Source organism: Lonchura striata, chromosome 3 (assembly GCF_050655825.1).
Source record: "Lonchura striata isolate lonStrDom1 chromosome 3, ASM5065582v1, whole genome shotgun sequence".
NCBI lineage: Eukaryota > Metazoa > Chordata > Aves > Passeriformes > Estrildidae > Lonchura > Lonchura striata.
Window position 1 is genome coordinate 29,303,519 of NC_140705.1, and position 19,864 is coordinate 29,323,382.

Below are 19,864 nucleotides of genomic sequence, written 5' to 3' on the forward strand. Positions count from 1 at the left end.
AGGGGGGAAGGGAAGGGAAGGGAAGGGAAGGGAAGGGAAGGGAAGGGAAGGGAAGGGAAGGGAAGGGAAGGGAAGGGAAGGGAAGGGAAGGGAAGGGAAGGGAAGGGAAGGGAAGGGAAGGGAAGGAGCAAAGAATCAGATGGATTTTGTATGGAGAGAAAAACTGCTCCTGAAAAGCAATGCAGTTATGAGGGACTTTCCACAAAATATCTCCTATTCTGTGAAAACTTGATCTGATCTGGAGAGAATTCCAGAGTCAGCCTAAAGCCAGGAGTAAAAAGTTGAAGCCAACTAGTCAGCTGGGGGAAGTCCCAGGCAGATGCTTGTCCGGAGATTTCCTGTTCTCCTGCACATGCAGGGATATGGAACTCTTTGAGAGCTGCAAATTCTTGGAGTCAGAGCTCATATTCTCCTGACATCACACTTCCTGTGCAGTATAACTGCAAGTTTTGTACAAAACCCAAGGAAAATATCATATCAACCATCATGGGATTCATGCTTCTAAAGGCAGAAATGCAGGAGATTTTTTTTATCTGCCAGATGTAGCCACTGCCCTGGGAACACATCCAAACATGTTTTTCCTCAAGTGATAGATCACAGAGAGATGGAAGGAAGAGCTTATTTGTTTTCTTTTGTACAGCAAATCACTTTTCTCATTTCTTGAGTATCCATTAGCTGAGGAAAAACATTTTCCTGCAGATATAAGCTCAGCTTGTGAGTGCTATGGACATTCTTTTTTGATAAAAGATTCACTGATCACTAAAAATACCAGCTTTTGAAGTAGAAATTATTCTCCTTGAGAATCTCTGGACTGCAGAGACACTCAGAAGCCAGTATGATTTGTTATAACTTTACTCCCTCAGTCTCCCCCAGTGTGAAATTATCTCAGAGGAGAAAAGTATTTAAAATGTTTATCCTCAACTTTTCCCCTTTTCTGAGGATGATTCTAAGAAAAAAATAGATAGAATTTGCAGGGCTGCTAGAGATCTCCAAACAGGTAAGATAGAGTACACCATTATTAATTATTCCTTATCATAAAGGGCACTGACAAGATAAACACAAATTCATTCACACTAGTATTTAAAGAGTACTGCAGAAAAGAGAAGGAAAAGCATAATGTTATAGAGCAAAAAAATAATCTCAAATGCTATATATATCTGGATTCTATTTTGTCTGCAACAGTCTGAAGCTTGCAATTCATCAGTTAGTCCTTAACCCACACTCTCTGCAAGTTCCTGACTTCATTGGAGGGAAAAAATGGACTACATGAATCACAGTTCCTATCGTTGAAGAGCTAAAATTAAGATTGGTGAAGATCAAAAATTGTCCTAGCTTTAGTGTCTATCTAGTCATTTACCCATCAACAAAACATTTTTAAGCTTCAGACTACTTTTTGCACAGTAGGACATGAAACGGTAATAACAATGGAGTTCAGCTCCCCTTCTTTGTATTTTCTTTTCATATTTTTCCCTAGTATTTCAAATTTATGATTTTGCAACTGATTTTACATCTGATCATTGCTCTTTATCTTGGCTAGATATTAATGACTGCTGATACCTAAGGCTGGTATTCTTATCCTCAAAGCCCAACTGAGCCAAATGCATGACTCACAAAGTTCCATCTAGCAGACTCTCTGTTCAGAAAACCCAGTCTTAAAATGAGATGAATTGAAATGAGAAAATTCCAACTGAAACATACAAACAGCCTTAAATAACTGAAAATACACCATGAGCTTGGAAAGTGCAAAGCATTTAATTTTAAAGATCGCTTCCATGCTTCCACTGGAACCATATGGAGCTTACATTTCCTTACATTCTACACCTACACTATCCTGCATTATAATTCACATGAGAATATAGTGGCCTAATACATGCACTAGTTCAAAACATAATAGAGCATATTAGCTCTACAGTATGGGGTTTTTTTTTGCCTGAGTTTACACAATTGTGACTGACAGCAAAGGTCACTGAAATGTATTTAGTCATCCTTCTATTTAATTTGCAGTTTCCTCTCAGGCACTAATTTATTTACAATTAAAATTCAGATTTACAAATAACTCTCAAGAAAATAAGACTGTTGGTGAAGCATTAGAATTTCTGTCTCAATTTTCAGAATTGCAGTCACATCACAGTCTTTCTATTTCAGTGTATTTCAAATGCTCAGCAGCTATAGAAACTAGACTGCCTTTTCTGGATGTTATAAGGTCAATATTTCATCTACTACCAGATCTCTGAATAGAAGTAAAGGAAGAACCAAGAAACTGGAGGAAAGATTTACTGCCTCTAATACCTAATCTCTCCAGTCAAGTTGCTGTGCAGAGAATTCATTGAAAATGCAGCTTCACCTATAAATCTTGGTCCTTTAATACTTTTTAACCATCTTAGGAATGACACTATCATTGTTTGGTTCATTGGCCAGGCAGTGAGGGCTCAGACTGTAGGAACACAACTCATGCCACTCCTGGGGCAAGCCCACAATGCTTATCAACCAGAGTTCCCATTGCAATGACCCTGCAAAGCTGTCAAACACGTAATACTCATTTTGGGGATGATGAGATATGATCTTGGTACTCCTGTGTACACAGTATATTCAAATATATTCAACTACAGTTTCAAAAGTCCTGTCCCCAACAATTTTGCATTGTATAAGGAATCTTTTTATTGCATCAATATATTCTATCCTATATAGCTTATGTTTTGTAAGGCATAAATTAATGTATTATGTTCAAATATACACGTAGTTTGTATATTAACTTTAAAAAGGTTTTTCAAGGCAGATTTAAAATTGGGCTTTGAAAACTAAACTTTCTGTTTCTCCAAGGCTAGGGTTTGTTATGTTTTGTTGGGGACTTTTTGTTAAAAAACACTGAATCCTTTAATATGACTGAATTTATTTTCAGGGCTGTATTTTTCTTTTTAAACAAAGACTAAAAATATGTGGTGACTCTTGGTATAGCTGTAGAGTTTCTGATACAGATGTTATGTCATGTAATGTTATGTTACTATGGCTTTCTCAATTTTTTTTTTTTTCTGATTGAATATACCAGCACTAGAGCTGGGCAGGAATTATCCTACACAAAGTAAATTGCTGAAAAAATCTCATTTATCAAAACAACACTGAGAATTCTTTTCTTAAATGTCTTTTACCACTTGGGTAAGAGACAGGCACCCTCTCTACCCTTTATTCTCAATTAGGAGACACAAACTATCAAGGAAGTCATTCCCCTCCTTCTAAGGCAGGCCCTTCCAGACAGTAATTCAGCTCACCCCAGTCAGGCACCTGTCTGAGAACACGGCAAGCCACCTTCACAAATGTCTATTTCTCTCCACTGGCCATCAAGGATAGACAGGGTGATAGGCTCATACCTCAAGGTTTCTTAAGTTTGTGATAGAAATTGCATCTGAAGCATTTGCTGAAACACAGTGGTTATGGTCAGCTTTTCAGGTTCTGTCATTCTCTGCCAGCCAAGGATCACAGGTACCACATTATCTGATCCTGTGGGCTGCCCAGACACTACACAATGGGCAGCCAACTTGGAAGAGCCAAGTTTCAGAAACATTACTGAAATGTCCATTTCCCAGGAAGTTATATACATATACATATATATACATGTGTGTGTGTATGTGCATGTATGTATGTATATATATATATATATATATATATATATATATGTATATTTAACTTTTTCTTAAGAGCTTGAAAATATCTGAAACACCAAGCCTTTTTATGAATCAGAAATTCTCAACTCAACAACTCTAACTGGAACCCCATTTATTTCTGGACTTTGATATTTGAAGATGAGGCATTAGAGAAACACAGCTATTTTAACACCTGCTTTCGATCCAGTTAATAACTTTGCACCTGATACATTCTTTCCCATTAAGTCAAATTGATGCTAATACTGTCCTGATTAGCAAATACTATTTAAAGCTGGTTTATGGGATGAATTCTGAAAAAGGTAGGTGTCTAGATTCAGTGAATTTCAGCTATTAGCTTATGAAGTTCACAAACTATCTATAGGTATCTCTGCAAAAAAGTGGACTAGCCTGCGGGATGACAAGTAGTGACAATTAGGGAGAGATTTTTCTCATGCTGGGTAAATTTGCTTTTACTAAATGCTGCACAATCTCTAGTATTGAAAATTCCAGAACTTCAATGTTCAAGTTACTTTATGGAAAATTCAGTTCGCCTCATGAAACTCACTCAATTCTGAAGATAAAGGTCTTGAAACACAAGGCATGTACTGTAAACAATTCCAGAACTGGATTGCATGGGCTGTGTGCTACAGGGCTTAATGAAAGGTGAAGCAAGGGGCACCGGGCTGACAGGCTCAGCACGACAACTGTGTATCTTCTTTTGAAGGTGCAACATCTCTGGCCATTCCGCAGTACAAGTCATGGCATGGTGTGGGCAGACCTGAACTCCTTCTATAAGTCATACTGTATCCCAAAAAACATATTTTCTTCCTTTTTTCCCCCTCTGAAAAATGCTTTTGGCAATAACTTCACATCTACAACATTCTGCTGCTGTTTGAGATCTAGAAAAAGCAGCAAAGGCACAGAAGGGATACATTTTTGTCCTCCTTCAATTCATTTGTGCTCTGAGGGGAACACCTAATGATGTATTTACAGCATGCTGTTTTCAAAGCACTATCTATTAAAATATTAATATATAATTTCACCTCATGGTGAAATAGGCGATTTCATATTTCTACTACATTACAGAAGCAGAAGTACTTGGAAGGATAATTTTCAGTGCTGAACACAAGAAGCACATCATCATACTCAACAGTTAGGAGATGACAGCCCGCATCAATCAAGACATAGCATTTCGTTTTAAGCACTAAGGGCAAAAGCATATGCTGAACAAGACAGTCTGCACAGTTGTGTGGGTTTTTTCAAGCACAAGAACTGGATCAATAGCCACTTTACATGGGAAGCATCACTGTATTTGTTTTAGAATCAGAGAAACTGATGCAATTGCTTAAAGCTATTTGATACCTTCTGGCAATATGGCAGAGAGTTTGAGACTACGTGTAACCTACAAGTCAAGTCTGTCACATAGAAAAGAAACTACTATTTTCTTCTAAAATGGCAATGCTGCTGCTTATCTAGCACATGAGAAGCAAGTTCATTTCCCTTAATCTCTCTACCCATGGCTCTTGCCATTCTAACAAGCACACAATAATCCTGTTTCTCAGAATCCTGGAATAACAGCAAGGAGTAGAAGCTTCCTTTCTAGCTGAAGCTGGTTTTCTCTAAAAAAAAAAGGCAGTAAAAAAATGGCGTAAGTAGCCCACTTTGGGCTAGAAAACAGTTATATGCTTGCAGATAAAGTATTCAGCTAGAAGAAGTCAGTCCTGCTTAATGTCATGTTTAATGTGCTTCAATAACCAAGTCTCTAGGCAAGGGCTGATGGCAAAATATCAGGATAGAGTAACATTTCTGTTACATACCTTCTGCTGTAGCTAGTCTCTTTATTTTGGCACTGTAAGCAACTCTGCTGTGCCATTCTATATTTCTGGTTTAAACCCTTAATGCATACTCCAAGTAGGATGCTAAACCATCTATCGAATTATGTATTTATATCAGATTCTCATTTTGAAACCTCATACCCAGTAACTCACTGGCCAGGAGACTCCCACTGTACAGGCAGACCTTAACTCTCTGTTTAAGGGAAATCTAAACACATTTTCCCATGTCAGGTGCTAATTTAACTCCTAATTAACTTAACATGTAGTATTTTCATCAACTGTATATAATTCAGTGTTGTCTCTGAGAAAAAGAAAGACACAGAGAATGATTCAGTAATTTAGTGGCTGAGAGGGAAAAGACCTGAATTTCCATCTGCCTCACATAAGCATTTTAAAGGCTATATATAGGCTTTAGGTCTTTCCAGAAGGGTTGGATTAGAGGCAAAAAAAATGCAGCAAGCTAGAACTGATCTGACAAAAAGGATGTTACTGGTGAACAGACTCTGTAACAGAGAACTCAGCAGCAGCAAAGGGACCAGATACAAAACAGAGGAAGGGGACAGCAGCGACATGGCATTTTGAGGGGCAAAATGTAGAGGTGCAGTCTTGGTCCCAGAAGATGGCTGTGCTTTTCTGCAGGTGCTTTGGATCCCAGTCTGACTTCCCCAGAGCAACTCACCACCTACACAAGAGCGGAAAAGCACCAGATTCCTCACTGCAAGGTCTCTGCCGCCTGTAAAGCTTTATTTCAGCCAGAAACACGTACTGTTGGAGAAAGTTCAGAGGGCGAGTTCCGGCTACGGCAGAGTCCATTCAACCAAAAGGCTGTAAGAGCTTTTCTTTTTCTCCGCCAGCAGTGGCCTGGAGAAAGAGACAACTGTCCCGAGGACACAGGGTGCCCGGTCTCATGGGCGCGGGCAGACCCCTTGGCTGTGCTTTGGGTATTTGGTAACCACACGGACCGAGGCGCGTTCGGGCGCTCACACGGCCGGCAGCCGGCGCCCCGCTCCGCCTCCCCTCAGGGCGGGGCGGCGCGCGCACAGGTGCGGCGGCTCGCGCCGGGCCCCCTTGCCCCGGGCCCCACCTGGGGGCGGGGTCACCGCCGGCGGATGGATACACCACCTGCGGTGGCCGCGGTGCCCTTGTGCCCGGGCACCGCTCCGTGCCCTTCTAAAGACAGGACGGCGTTTTCCCTCTTTGGGACGCGCCGCGCAGGAGCGACATCGCGGCGCGGCCTTAGGGACCCGGCGGACTATTTGTCACCGCCGGAATAAGGGACGGTGGCGGCCGGGGTGGGCGTGTGCGCGCGCGTCGTCCCGGTAGCGGAGGGAGGGAGGCGGAGGCGTCCGCAAATAGTTCCGGTAGAGGAAGTCGGCGCTCGCGGCCGCCGGTTCCCGTGGCCGCGCCAGGGCAGGAGCGCTGCGGCCCCGCGCCGGCCCCGCCATGGCCACCCGCTCCTGCCGGGAGAAGGCGCAGAAGCAGAACGAGCAGCACCAGGCCATCCTGGCCAAGCTGCTGCGGGAGGAGGACAACAAGTACTGCGCGGACTGCGAGGCCAAGGGTACGCGGGGCGGGGGGCCCGGGCGCGGCGGGTCCCGGCTCGGGGCCGCGCCACGTCCGCAGGGCGGCGGGACCGGGGGCGGCTCCTCCCGACAGCGGGCCCGGGGCGGCAGCGGGGGGACAGACAGACAGCCTGACCTTTCCGTGTGAGCCGCTCCTCCATGGGCTGGCTGCAGCCGCCTTGTCCTCCAGCCGGGAGCCCCCAGCCGGGCTTTATGCAATGCCTGGCCCAGCCCTTTCCTGAAGTTTCACAGCCGTGTCCGCTTCCTGCGCTGCCAGGTATCGATCTGGAGCGGGCTGTGGCCTTCGGGAAGGGACTGGCGATGCCGGGGTAGATGCCAGATGAATTGAATGTCGAGTGTCCAAAACAATATACCCTGCCTTGCTGACTCAGTCAGAATGCCAGGCTCTGTGAATCTGGATGTCTGAGTTTGGTTAAATGTGTCACAGGGGTGGCTTTGGGGATGAATGGGAATTGGAATTTTAAAGATTGTATCACTGGCAAATCTTACAGTGCTTTAGTCTATTTTTTTTCCTTCACAAAAGTATGTATATATATTTGTATTTACCATGGATTCTGTTGCTTTCAAATGGAAAATTGTAGCACATCCCTCTTTCATCCAGAGTCAGTTTATTAAGATTGTTAGGTAGGGTGGCTGTACAGTAAGTTATTAAGTCTATGCTTCCTGAATAACAACTGGGAGTTCACACTGTATGATTAATGCCAGAGCTGCCTTGTTCAGTCCTTCTCCACATAAAGTGGGTGTGAAATGTGAGTGAGCTTCATTTGAGCAACCAGAAATGGCGCTGTGTTTGTAAATTGTCTTCCCATCTGTGTGTGCTGCTGTTTTTCACTGTGCACGCAAGTCCTGTCATGCACAATCAGAGAGAAGACTGTATTGTCCTACTATAAACTCTTAGAAGTACATGATACAGATTACGCCAAAGATAGTGGGTCTTTATATTTTGTAAATAATTGTGCCTAACCATTTCCTAACACAGCTCCTCTTGCCCCATGACAACTGGTTACCATGTAAATGACTCTTTGTAACCAGTGACTTTCTGGCAAAAGCTCATTTTTATATTTTATGTGTTATGGGCGCTCTGTATTTCTGTGCTGAATGCTGCTTGGTGTTGCTTGCTGATACATAAGTTGTTACGTAGCATTGACCTGAGGGCTGTGTTGCTCAAGATTGGAGTCCAGAATTCTCTGATTACTTGTCCTGTCTTCAGAGTTTTCTCCTAACTCTTGCTCAGTCAAAACATTTCTGTATCTCTGTAGCCCTCAGTGCTCAGTATCTTTTGCACTTTTAATTCAGCAGTGGTGACACTTTCAGTTTCCTTCTCATTTGTGTTTATTAGTGGTTTTATTCACTGTTCTTTTCTTTGGTGCTTTCTTTCGTAAGATCAAGCTTTGGTGTATCTTAATTTTTTTTTTTTTTCCTGTTCAGGTTCTGGAGGACCTACCAATATCTTGACCAGGCTGTCTTCCGCTAGTACATATTCATTCAGTTTTCAAATTTCTAGTAGACTCTTTTACTTAGAGTAAAAACCTACTAAAATCTGATGGCACTTTTGAAAGCTTCTTGCTTTTCTCTTTTGCTGTCTCTCTGTATGCCAGAAGCATGGCTTGCTTTCACCCTGGCCCCAGGAAAGCTGGCATGAAAATACTGGGTGATGCAATGTGAGGGACTTGTGGTTTGGTGGTTTCTTTTTATTTATTCTATTCTTCCCTTCAAGTTTAATTTGCATTTACTTCATCCTGTTTTAGCAATTTTTATTTTAAATCTTGTATCATATTAGCTTTATAGTGCTGCTTTTGCCTGTACTGTGTATGTTTGGGGTTTTTTTATAGTTGGAAGGAGGAGTGTGGAATGATAAACTTGCTTTAGTTGCAGCTTTTCTAAAGGCACTTGACTGACGTGTGCCTATATACGCATACAGTTTGTGGTGATGTCTTCCTTTAGGAAGTTTCCTTCTGGGAAGGAGCATTGTGGGAACAATGTTGAGATGCTTCCATTGTACCCCAAAGTCTAGATTTCTGTATACTTCCGGGAGACAGCTCAGCATGCCACTGTGGATTCTTGCTTAAAGGCTGCAGCCAGCTGTTTTTTCCTAATGTGTTTCATGTTTAATCCATGGTGTTTGAGTGCTCATGACTTGCTGCTGCCTGGCAAAGCTGTAGTTTTGCTAGTCCAGGAATGCAGGGCTGTCTGAAGCAGCGGCTATTAATGTGGCTCTGTTAGCTAACCAGAGCCTGCCAGCTGTCTGGCATTTCCCAGCCTGTGAGGTCTCCTTCACCTCTTCCAACACTAACAGCATCCCTTTCATCTCTAGTCGTGTTTGTTATTAGTCTGGAGTTCCCTATGGTCAGTTCTGCTGGAGAGCCTCTTCATACTGGCTTCAGCAGAAATTAACATGAAGCTATTTGTCATTAACATGACAAAATGTTAAGGACTTCTTTTGTGTAAGTCCTAGTTCATCATGTCTTTAGTTTTCTTAATGTAATGTATTCTTTTTTTTTCTTTGCAGTATTGTCCACTTTAGTTTCTGTTACTTTACTCTCCTGCGTGAGCTTGTCTTCTCTGTCTGTCCTCCTTTCTGCTGCTCGTAGGACCCTCCAAGTTCTGTGTTTTGTTTCTTTTTCTTGGTCACCTAATTGTGGAGTAACATATTTATGATTAACTCCAGTTGTTTTAGCTGGGTTGCAGTTGTCTTGGATCTTATTCTGGCAGTACATAAAACCTTGTTTTCAGTATGGTCTTTCAGATAGCTGTCAGCTAAGCATGAGCACTTAACTGAAACTAATTCCTTTCTCCCACCCTAGGTATTACAGTATCTCTTAAATGTGAAGGGTACATACTTACACTGGGCTTGTTTTCAGATAGTCACATCCAAAGGTTGTGGAAATCTTGCAGATTAGACTTGTCTATCTAACTACTATTCTTTGAGGCTCTGAGAATTCTTAAGTAACTAGACATAATTTAAAATCTTACAAATATCCTTTTCACCCTAAAAAATGTAATCTGGTCCTATTAGCATATTTACCACTCATTACTTTCATTGCATCTACTGAAATGCTGCTGTTGAACTCTTCCTTCATAGCAATAAGACTTTTCTGCTGGCTTTTACTTGTTGCATCAAAAAGGTGATAGAGGCTCCCACTACCATCCTGTCACTCCTGAGTTACTGAGTTTGCTTTCCTTGCCCACATATAGGACCGCCATATGCGTTGCTTGCAAGGAAGTTTGAAGCATGCATCTTTCCAATATTTATTGCATGCTTACTCTGTGTAAGAATTAGAAAAGCTATTTCTTGGTCATCCTCAAAATAATCTTTCTGTCATTAGCAGTGGTCTCATATCAAGAATAAATCCATGCTTTGATTTGTGGTCTGCTTCTTCAAGTGTGAGGTATGCAGATACATTGGATGGCTTTGTAAGGTGAAGAATACAGCTGAGGACGCATCTGGCAGAATAGCATGAAATAATAATTAGGATTGCTGACCCTAACAACAGTTTCTAGAAGTGATTTTTATTCTGTATTTGACTTTTACCTGTTTAAATAGCTGCTATGAATCTGACTGTTGCTGCTAAAATGTGTTGGAAACTACCTGTTGTAGGGCCATACAGAAGTTACCATATGTCACCTTCAAATTGTAAGTCTTGTGTCTGTCAGAAAGGCTAGATGATACTTCTGTGGGGAAGAAACCTGAAAATTAAAGGTTCTGAAACTGTCTTTGCAATCACTGAGGCTTTCGAAAGAGTGAGGAGCCTGGGATAATATTTGACAAGGCAGTTTTTGGTTGTGTACTGTCTGTTCTTTACATCCCAATCTGAACAGCTGTGTGCATATGCCAATAGATGTGTTCCCAGTGTTACATTACTGGGAAGAAGTTACACTACTGTTTCTGATACTTGTAGGAAATAGTAGGGTATGTTGACAGTATCTTGAGCCACCCTGAAGTTTTGAAAGAGAGGCAACTGAAATTCCTTTGTGATCCTTTTGTTTGTATAACTAAGTAAAGCTGGCAGGAATTGGAAGGATGTAGGAGAAGTTGTATCACATATGTAGACTATGCTGAAAGCTGCTGTAAGGCATTTGAATTTTTCTTACTTTTTATTGTAGAGGGAGGGTAATGCATTTTTTAAATTGCTGTTTCAATCCTGATATTTGTATCCCTTAGGCGATGACACCTCTTAGAAATCTGAAATGAAGCCCAAATAAATCAAGCTGTTAACATCAGTCAGGGACCCTTTGACTATAGGGGCTATCATTTGCTATTTCTATGTGGTTAGTACCTGCTTACAACATGCTAGAAGTCTCCCTAGACTTGTGTTCTTACTGCTTGACAGCAAGGCTGGTGTTAGGATGATGAAATTAAATACTGAATCAAGTACTAAGAAGTTGAGGTGTGTGATGAAGCACCAAAGGAGATTAGTTTCAAACATCATTAGGAACAGTAATCAGAGTCTTATGCTCCCCATTTACAGAGGCAGTCATGCTAGACCAAGTCTGATGGCCTTCAGTTTACAGACTTACTTGCTTAGATGGACAGTCCTTCGATTCTGCTGAATATCTTGTCCCCTTCTAAGAAAAAACAATGTGAATGTTCTCTTTGAGCTGCGAGCTGAGCTGTTGCCTCAGAATATACCTTTTCTGGCTGTTATGCTTGTATTTGGATGCTATCTTTAATACCAATGGATTGACTATTAAATCTGGAAATTCATCTCCCTGTCAAGAAATCAATTACCTTATCTGTCAACTGCTTCAGATCTTTTGTAAACTGTAATCAAGTTAAAGTAACATAATTGGAAACTTTCAGACCTTAGTGTAAACAATTGTAGATGTTTTGGGCCTTCAGAAAAGGTGAATAAGTTTCTGGATCAGAAGGAAGTGTTCTGGGTTTCTTGGTTTTCGGGCTTTTTTTAATGTTTACTTACTTCATGCTTGATAGTGCTTGAAGCCTGTTTAAATGATCTGTTACTGAAATCTTAGCACATTGACACTGTTGCTTGTTCAACCAGATTAAAATTGGTTAGAATATTAATGAAAATACTTTTCAGTATTTATAGCTGTACTGTACAGTCACTGAATATCTGTATGTGACTGAAGACTTGGCCTTCTGTCTTAAGAGTAGCAGGTACAGACACTTGGGAGTGTGGAGAGAGACTCAGCAGGAGAGATTGCGGTACTAATGTTTGTGTAGCTAGAACTTAAAGTTAACTTCCCTAACAACTAACCAATCCCAAGCATGGTGTGTCTTAGCAGTGAGGGAGAAAAGAAATACAGTTTAAGAAAGGGGGCAATTTAGCTATGGAAAGAAATTGGAATATCCCAGAAGTGTTTACAGCTGTTCAGACTCCTTTGAGTAGACATTCACATCTTGCATATGATCTCTTCTGTGGCTAGGAGACCAACTTAAACACTTGTGTATGATTGTCACTTTTTGTGAAGCTGCTTTGCTGTTTACCTGTTTGATGTCTGTTCTTTTAACTGTCTTAATCTTGCGTGTAACTTTGATGGAGAGTATACTTCTTTCTCAAGCAGATGGATAACTCTTACAGCTCATTGCCATCAGCTTGTGCAAGGCATCAGCTTTTGCCTCACTGTCAGTGTAAGAAAGCTTTGTGACAGCTCATTGACAGAGCGAACACTAGGGCAAGGCCCTGGCTGCTGTACCTCCTCAGGTGAAAATATTTCCTGTCTTCCTCCTCAGGTGGAGAAACCCCTGGGAGTAGGGGTAGTAGAACACAGTTGGACTATGCTGGAGGTCAGTTTCACACCTCATCTCTACTGCAGCTTCTAGCCCTATATTGAAGTTCAAACACAAAGTACTAGCTTACTAGTAGCTGATTTTGCTGTATGAATATTCTGTACCAGTTGTTGCAGATAGCAGATGTTACTGCAGGTCACTCAGATCAAGAAATTGCTGGTGTTTCTTTGTGTGTTTCTGTTGCAGGGTTCACATTATTTCTGCAAAATAAGCTTGGGAAAGATCATGTGAGTGTAACAGACTGGAGCATGAATTGACAGATATAACTGGAGGTCTCTGGCTCTCCAGTGAGGAGCCATTATTCCTTGTCCATCCATAAGGAAAAATGAAGGCAAAGCATTTTGATTCAGGGTTGTTATTACTTAAGCTTAGTAAATGAAATTATATATCTTGAACTCTAATAATAGTAAGGAACTGTGTCACTAGAAGTCCTAGTGATAGTCTGGTACTTAGCTGGTAGTTTTCTGGCCTTTTTGTCAAAGACAGTGCCTTCAGAGACTCTTAAGGACCAGAAACTCACTTTAGTCTCTCTTGTGGCTATATAACCAGGATTTTTTTCCTCATTTTCTACTACTAAATAAAACTACCTCAGTGCGTTTGTTCAGTGTGCTTTTAACCTGTTGCTGACACTGGTTGGATGAGACTGAAACTTAGGAATTTGTTGCTGTTGCAGCCCTGAGAATAATAATTGTTTCCCCCAAGAAAAGAGCCCTTAAGAGACCTCATTTAATGGGAACAAAATATGGCAGCCTTATCTTAGGACTTCTGAATGGGATGTTGCAGTGTTGGGTGGCACTAGCAGCCCATGAAAGGAAGGGTCTTGTTTCCGTCTCCTGACTCTTACAGTGCAGAAAAATATTTTCAAATAAGTCACAGGAAAAATGTTTAACTTGTAATAGAATTGGATTATTTGCAAAGTTGAAGGAATTTTTCCTGAAGTGGATGCAATTGCTATTCTTCAGGACTTAAACTAACTTGACTGTGTGAGACCCGGAGCAGTATGATTTAACTTTGAACTTAGCATTGCTTTGACAATAGGCCAGACTAGGTAACCTCCAGAGATCCCTCTCAACCTAATTATTTCTGTGACTACTAATATAAATATGTGTGACTTCTTATTTTTATTGTATTGTAAATCTTTAGATTCTCTGAGGTGTATTACACCTCAGGCTGATGCAAATGCAGAAATCCTTATGTGCTTAGTTTTCTACCCTATGTTCAGAAGTTATTGGCAGTCTAAGCTTTTTGTTTTGTGTGGACCATAAGGATGATGGGACAGTTCCTGAAAAGTGATTATTGCTATTGATGAGCCCATGCTCTTGCCTTTTTAAAGTGCAAAACACCCCAGTTCTTTTGTTCAGGGCTCCAGGTGTGTGTCTTCAAGTTGTCCTGAAACTGCAGTTCTGTCGCCTTTCAGTGATGTAAAAGAGTTGCTGCTGCAGGATGCCTGTTTGTACCACTTGGTCTTTGCTTTGTTCCTGAATTTCCTTTTGCAGAATGGAACAATGCTGTCTTCCATCTTTGGTCTGAATGCTATAAAGAAGAAAGAGCAACTGTGCTGCAGCCTGTATCATGTCCTTGTACATGATACAGAGGAAGCAATTAGACATATCTATGTGATAAGCAGATTTTTAGGGAGGTACCCTTTCCTGGAAAGGTGACTCCCTTTTTAATGCATGTATCCTATAGGATTTAAGAGAGTTATTTATCAGACATTACTCAGGGAGTAGTCAGCAGTTGATTTAGCTCAAGTGTCACATTGTCATAGACTGGCTCCGAAAGGTTCATCTGAGCATGATTCAGCTTTACTTTAAGAACTCTGGTGCTTCACAGTGTCTCTTGTGGCCGCAAATAAATTCGCCTAGGCATAATGATTTTCCCTTGTGGACAGGTAAAGTTGTTCCATGATACCTTATTTTCATATTGAGGTGATTCTGAATAGTTAGGTTGATGAACCAATGACTAGTTAAATCCATCTTCAATGTATTGTCAGCAAGTTGTTTGCAGGTATTATGGCAGAGAAAAATGAGTTAGGACTAAGCAATGATTTTTATTGGCATTGCTGAGTGGGATAGCTCACAGCTGGAGGTCTGCAATGGCTAAGTACAGCGCTTAGGAAGGGCAGACTGGGATGGTGGTAAAGGGGAGTTGCCATTTGCTGTGAGAGCAGTGGGGCTGCCTGCAGCTTTACCTGGAGATGGGTGAGCCAGTTGAGAGTTTATGGGTCAGGAGAAGTAATGAGGATTTCCTCAGACAGCACAAGCCTAATGTTCACAGGCTTTCTTGCTTGTTGGGGTACTTGTACCATACTTATTTTTTTCTGAGGAGAAAGCACAGCAGGGAATAAGTAATCAAGGAAGCTTCTGGCATGCATTGATGCCTATATCTTAATACAAGTGGTTGAGGACCTGTTTCTTGCAAACAAGCAATGATAGGTTGAGGATGTAAAGGTTAGGAGTAGTCTTTGCTGCAGTGGTCATGAGGTAGAAGAGTTCGGGATCTGAATTGCAGACAGCAAAGCAAAGAGTAGGATTACAGCCATAACCTTCAGAAAGGACGATTTTCTTCCATTCAAGGACCTTCTTGGAAGAATCGTTTGGAAGATGGTTCTGAGCAGAGAGAGCCAGGAAAGCTGGTTGACTACTTCAATGAATAGGAAATGGCACAAAGGCACCAGGGGTCCTGCTTGAATGAATGAGGAGCTTCTGAAAAAGCTCAGACACAAAAAGGCAGCATATAACCAGGTGGAAGCAGAAACATGTTGGCCCAGGGAGAGCCTGGAGACATCATCCAAGCATGCAAATGTGTCCAGATGAGAAAGCCAATGTCCATGTGGAGTTTAATGCCAAGGTTCATGTGAATGGCAACACGGGAGGTATTTACAGATAACTGGCAGAAAAAAGAATGGAGAAAATGTAGACCTGCTGTTGAATTGGGGCAGGGAACTGCTCATAAGGGATGTGGAAACAACTGAGATATTCAACGTCGTCTTCACTTTGTTCTTTACTAGTTAGACTTTTTTTCAGTGATTCTAGGCAAGGCAAGTGTACTCTCAGTAGAGAAGGATCAGGTTTGGGTTCACTTGTAGAAACTGGATGTACACGTTCTGTGGGCTCTGATAGGATGCAGCCAGGAGTGAGACAGGGTAGCCAAGGTAATTTTGTGGTGAGTCTCATTAATTGAGGTCATGGTGACTGTGGGAGTGGTTTTGGGAGCTGAACTCAAGCAAATCTCTTACTATCTCTGAAGAGAGCAAGAAGGAATGTCTAGGGAACTGCAAGCCAGTCAGCTTTGCCTCTGTTCCTGGAAAAGTGACAGACCAAATAATCCTGAAAACACATGAAGAAAAATGATGGGCAGTAGTATGGATTGATCAAGGGGCTGTAACGTGTGACCAACCTGAAAACAGCTTTACACACTGAACTGAGAAAGATGACTGGCTACTTGGATGAGAATGACATGTGTTTTCTTACCTTGACCTTTCATGAGGCTTTGAAAACTGTCTTGTAACTTCTTCTTTGATAAGCTGATGAAATGCTTTCTGGATAAAGACACAGTGAGGTGGATTGCAAATAGCTTAGAGGCTGAAATGCCAGGCTCAGGGTGGTGATCCATCCTAAAGTGAAGCAGGAGGCCAGTCCCTTTTAGTGTAGCTCAGGGATTGAGGTCAGCACTGTTTGGCATCTTCATTAATAACCTGTGTGACTGGATAGACCCCTCCCTTGGCAAACATGATGGGATACAAAACTGGGAGGAGTGTTTGATAAACCAGATGGATGTGCTGCTACTCGGGAGCAGGCAAGTGAACAAGTAGAAAAATGAGCCAACAGGGGTGTTACAAAGTTCAACAAAGGGAAGTGCAAAGCTCTGTCCCTAGGGAGGGGGTGTTGGCCGTGCAGAAGAAATGCTGTGGATCAAAAATTGGTCATGACTCAGTAATGCACCCTTGCCACAAAGAAGGCAATCAACATCTTGGACTGAATTTCCAGAAGAGGGTGGTCAGTGTGTGGGTCTAGGAGATCCTTTCCTCAGCACTGGTGAGACTGCATCTGTAGTGCTGTGATTTTCTGGGCTCCACAAAGAAACAGGGACAGACTGGAGCAAACCTAGCAAAATGGCATGAAGGGGAAGGTCAGTGTGCCTTTCAGTCAAGTGGAGGCTGAGAGCACTGAGGATGTTTAACCTGGAGGAGAGAAGACTGCTGAGGGATTCTTATGCATGTGTATAATAAATACCTGGTGACAGAAAGTAAAGGTGATGGGAGGCAGACTTGTCTCTGATATCTAGTGGTAGGACCAATAGGCAATGAATGCAAATTAAAACACAGAATATCCCACTGAAAGAAAAGATTTTTTGTTGTTGTTTTGGGGTGGTTTTTATTTGTTTTGTTTTAGGTGTTTTCTTTTGGTTTTTTTTTTGATTTCTGTTTGTCTTTTTTTTTTTTTTTTTAAATAATTTTTTCTCTAGCATCAGATTACCTGGAGAGGCTGTGGAGCATGCAATGTAGAAGTCCCAAAAATCTGGCTGGGAGCAGCTGTAAGCAACCTGCTGTGTTTTCTGTGCTCTGGGCAAAAGGGCTTGGACTAGCTTATCTTCCAGGGTCCTTTCCAGTCTCTGCTACTTCAGATCCCTTTCAGTTGTTGTATCACTTACAAGCTGATATGGAGTGCCACTGCAGATACCATGTAATTTATTTCCTCTTTCTCCCCAGTGTGCAAGTATCAGTCTAGGTCAACTCAAAGTAAATTCTTTGTTTAAAGTTGAAATCCTTTATGAGAAAGTGATTAAACAGTAGTAAGGACAGACTGTTGTAGAACTTTGAGTTGTCAGTTCAGAAATCTTGCTGTTGTTTGTGCATCCAGAGACAAAAAAAGTTCAAATCTGGCCATTTAAAGCAACTGGGAATTGAGATGCTATGGTAAAAGGGTTACTCGTATATTGCATTTGACTGAAATGTTTAAGTCTAGCTAGGAGAATACCTTCACAACTTTAACTGCTCTGTGGAGCTGGTAGAAAGTTGCTTAGAGCTAGTCTTCCTTGTGTCAGAAATTTCTCTGGATCTTAAAACTACTGGTTTGAACTCCATGTTATGACTAACAACAATTTCCTCCGGAAGACTGAGGCAAAAAAGATTTTGCAGATCTACAAAAGATCCTACAGATTCCTGTTTTTCTTCCATTCTGGTCTCTTATTCGATTGTCTGCTGAGAGCTTGAGCAATATAAGTTCTCTTAACATTTTTCTCTTGAATGGCGTCACAAAAATCCATTCAAACAAAAGCTTTATTATCTTAGTGATACCTTGGCAAATTTAAAATTTGAATGGATAGCTGTCGCTGTCGAGGCAGGACGGGAATGAAGAGAACTCTGACTCCGAAGGCTGTGAGAGTAAAACTCCTGTTTATTCAAAATGCACCGCTCTTTTATACAGAGCTCTGCAAGGACCAAATCCATTGGTTCTGAAGTGAAAACAACCCACCACCATTGGTGCAGAGTGCTTGACGCACAGTGCTAGAACTTAACTATAAACAATGTGAAAAACAAGAGAGATAAAGAATTATTTACATTCTTTCCCGCTCTTTCCCAGGCCTCTGCCTAGCTAGAAAACTCTGTTTCTTCCTTTGACTGAATCTGAGTCCCACAGATACCTACTTATATTCATCTTTGTTTACCTACTTATATTCATCTTTGTTTACAGTAGACTCTGATTATATGATATACTGCTAGCTCCTGCTTATCTTCCTCTGTCTTGTCTTGATCACTTGTTGCTTTCCATTGTATGGAAAGTTTGTATGTCTGAGTATATATTCTCAAGGAGCTCCTGCCCAGTGCGATGAAACAACACAATTAAGAGAACCCAAGTTCTTGCCTTGTTTCCTGCTTATCCAAAATACTGATGAGATTTGTCTTTCTCTGACCAAAGAAGCCAGATGCTTTTCTGCTTTGAAGTGATCTAAAGAGGAGGAAGAACTTGGAGGAACAGAGAACATTATTGTGCTGCAACTCTGTGGTAGATGTGGATATAGGGAGTGCTGATGTTGTATCTTATGGGTTTGTGACAAATTTTGTGGGGGAAGCTGATCTATGTGGTTTTTGTGTTCCACCTGTCTCAGTCTTGAACTGTCAATTTCCCCTTTCCTCTCTTCAGGAAAGGTGTTTCTAGTAGATGATGGAGGAAAAAGAGGTAGAGACTGTATCTCAGTGCATGCCACAGTGGAGCTGTGGACAGCCATGTGTGATAGTTGGAGGCAGTGTTGCCAAGCAACTGACTTTGCAGGTGTGATTTTGTAAAGGAACAGTTCTTTCTCTAAAAGCTGTGTCAGGCTATGATTTTGTGTTTAAAAAAGAAGAAAAAAAATGGAGTAGGTAACTTTCTCTCTTGCATGGATGAGAAAAGGAATACAATATTCCACAGCTACTGATTGCTTTAGAAGGATCTAGTGTATTTTTACTGAAGCCTTTGAATGGAAATTAATAAAGTTTCATAAATAAAGGACTTCATTGGTAGGATTAAAGGCAGTAGTAGTCTTATAAGAAATTGAGCAAAAGACAATGGAAGTAATTCATCATGTAACCTGGTATTTCTGAATGCTGCCAAACTTGCACGTGGATTCAAAACATGGCAGTAAGGGACAATCAGGAATGAATGATTATTTGAAATAAGCTCCTGGCAATGTGTGCTGAAGTAATTTGGGTTTAAATTTGTTATTCATAACAATTTATAGATGCAACCAATGTATTGATAGGAAATGATGCTTTTATAGTATAGGGACTGATTATCCCATTAAGGTGTTTATATATGGGGTATTTGTTCAGTTGCCTGTAGAATGACAGAAATACCCCTTTAAACATGTCAAATGCCACACTTTATGTGCACTCTTTAGATCCTCTGAGAAAAAGTGTACTTGAGCACTTAAGCAGGGGTGCAACCAAAGGGGTATGTCAGTACAACACTGAGTGCAGGCTTTTTGGTCTTTGTTCTCATTGCCAAGTGATACCTGGGTTATCCTCAACATTAAATGCATTGAGCTGCTGTACTGGTATTGTCTGAGAGGGGG

At 41.4% G+C, this 19,864-nt stretch overlaps 1 protein-coding gene and 1 long non-coding RNA gene across 12 annotated transcripts in view; both read left to right on the forward strand.

Moving 5' to 3' along the window:
* The first annotated feature begins 6,827 nt into the window (after positions 1 to 6,827).
* The window catches only part of SMAP1 (small ArfGAP 1), a 91,287-nt gene continuing 78,250 nt past the window's right edge, over positions 6,828 to 19,864 (forward strand). For all 11 annotated transcript variants that reach the window (XM_085576393.1, XM_085576394.1, XM_031504418.3 and 8 more), the window contains exon 1: positions 6,828 to 7,034. In XM_085576393.1, coding sequence (XP_085432519.1) covers positions 6,917 to 7,034 — 118 coding nt within the window. In that variant the 5' untranslated portion in view covers positions 6,828 to 6,916. The remainder of the gene's footprint in view (positions 7,035 to 19,864) is intronic.
* On the forward strand, positions 7,043 to 19,579 carry LOC146767825 (uncharacterized). The gene is made up of 2 exons (XR_014954222.1): positions 7,043 to 18,150; positions 18,186 to 19,579. It is a non-coding gene; the product is annotated as an uncharacterized LOC146767825 (long non-coding RNA).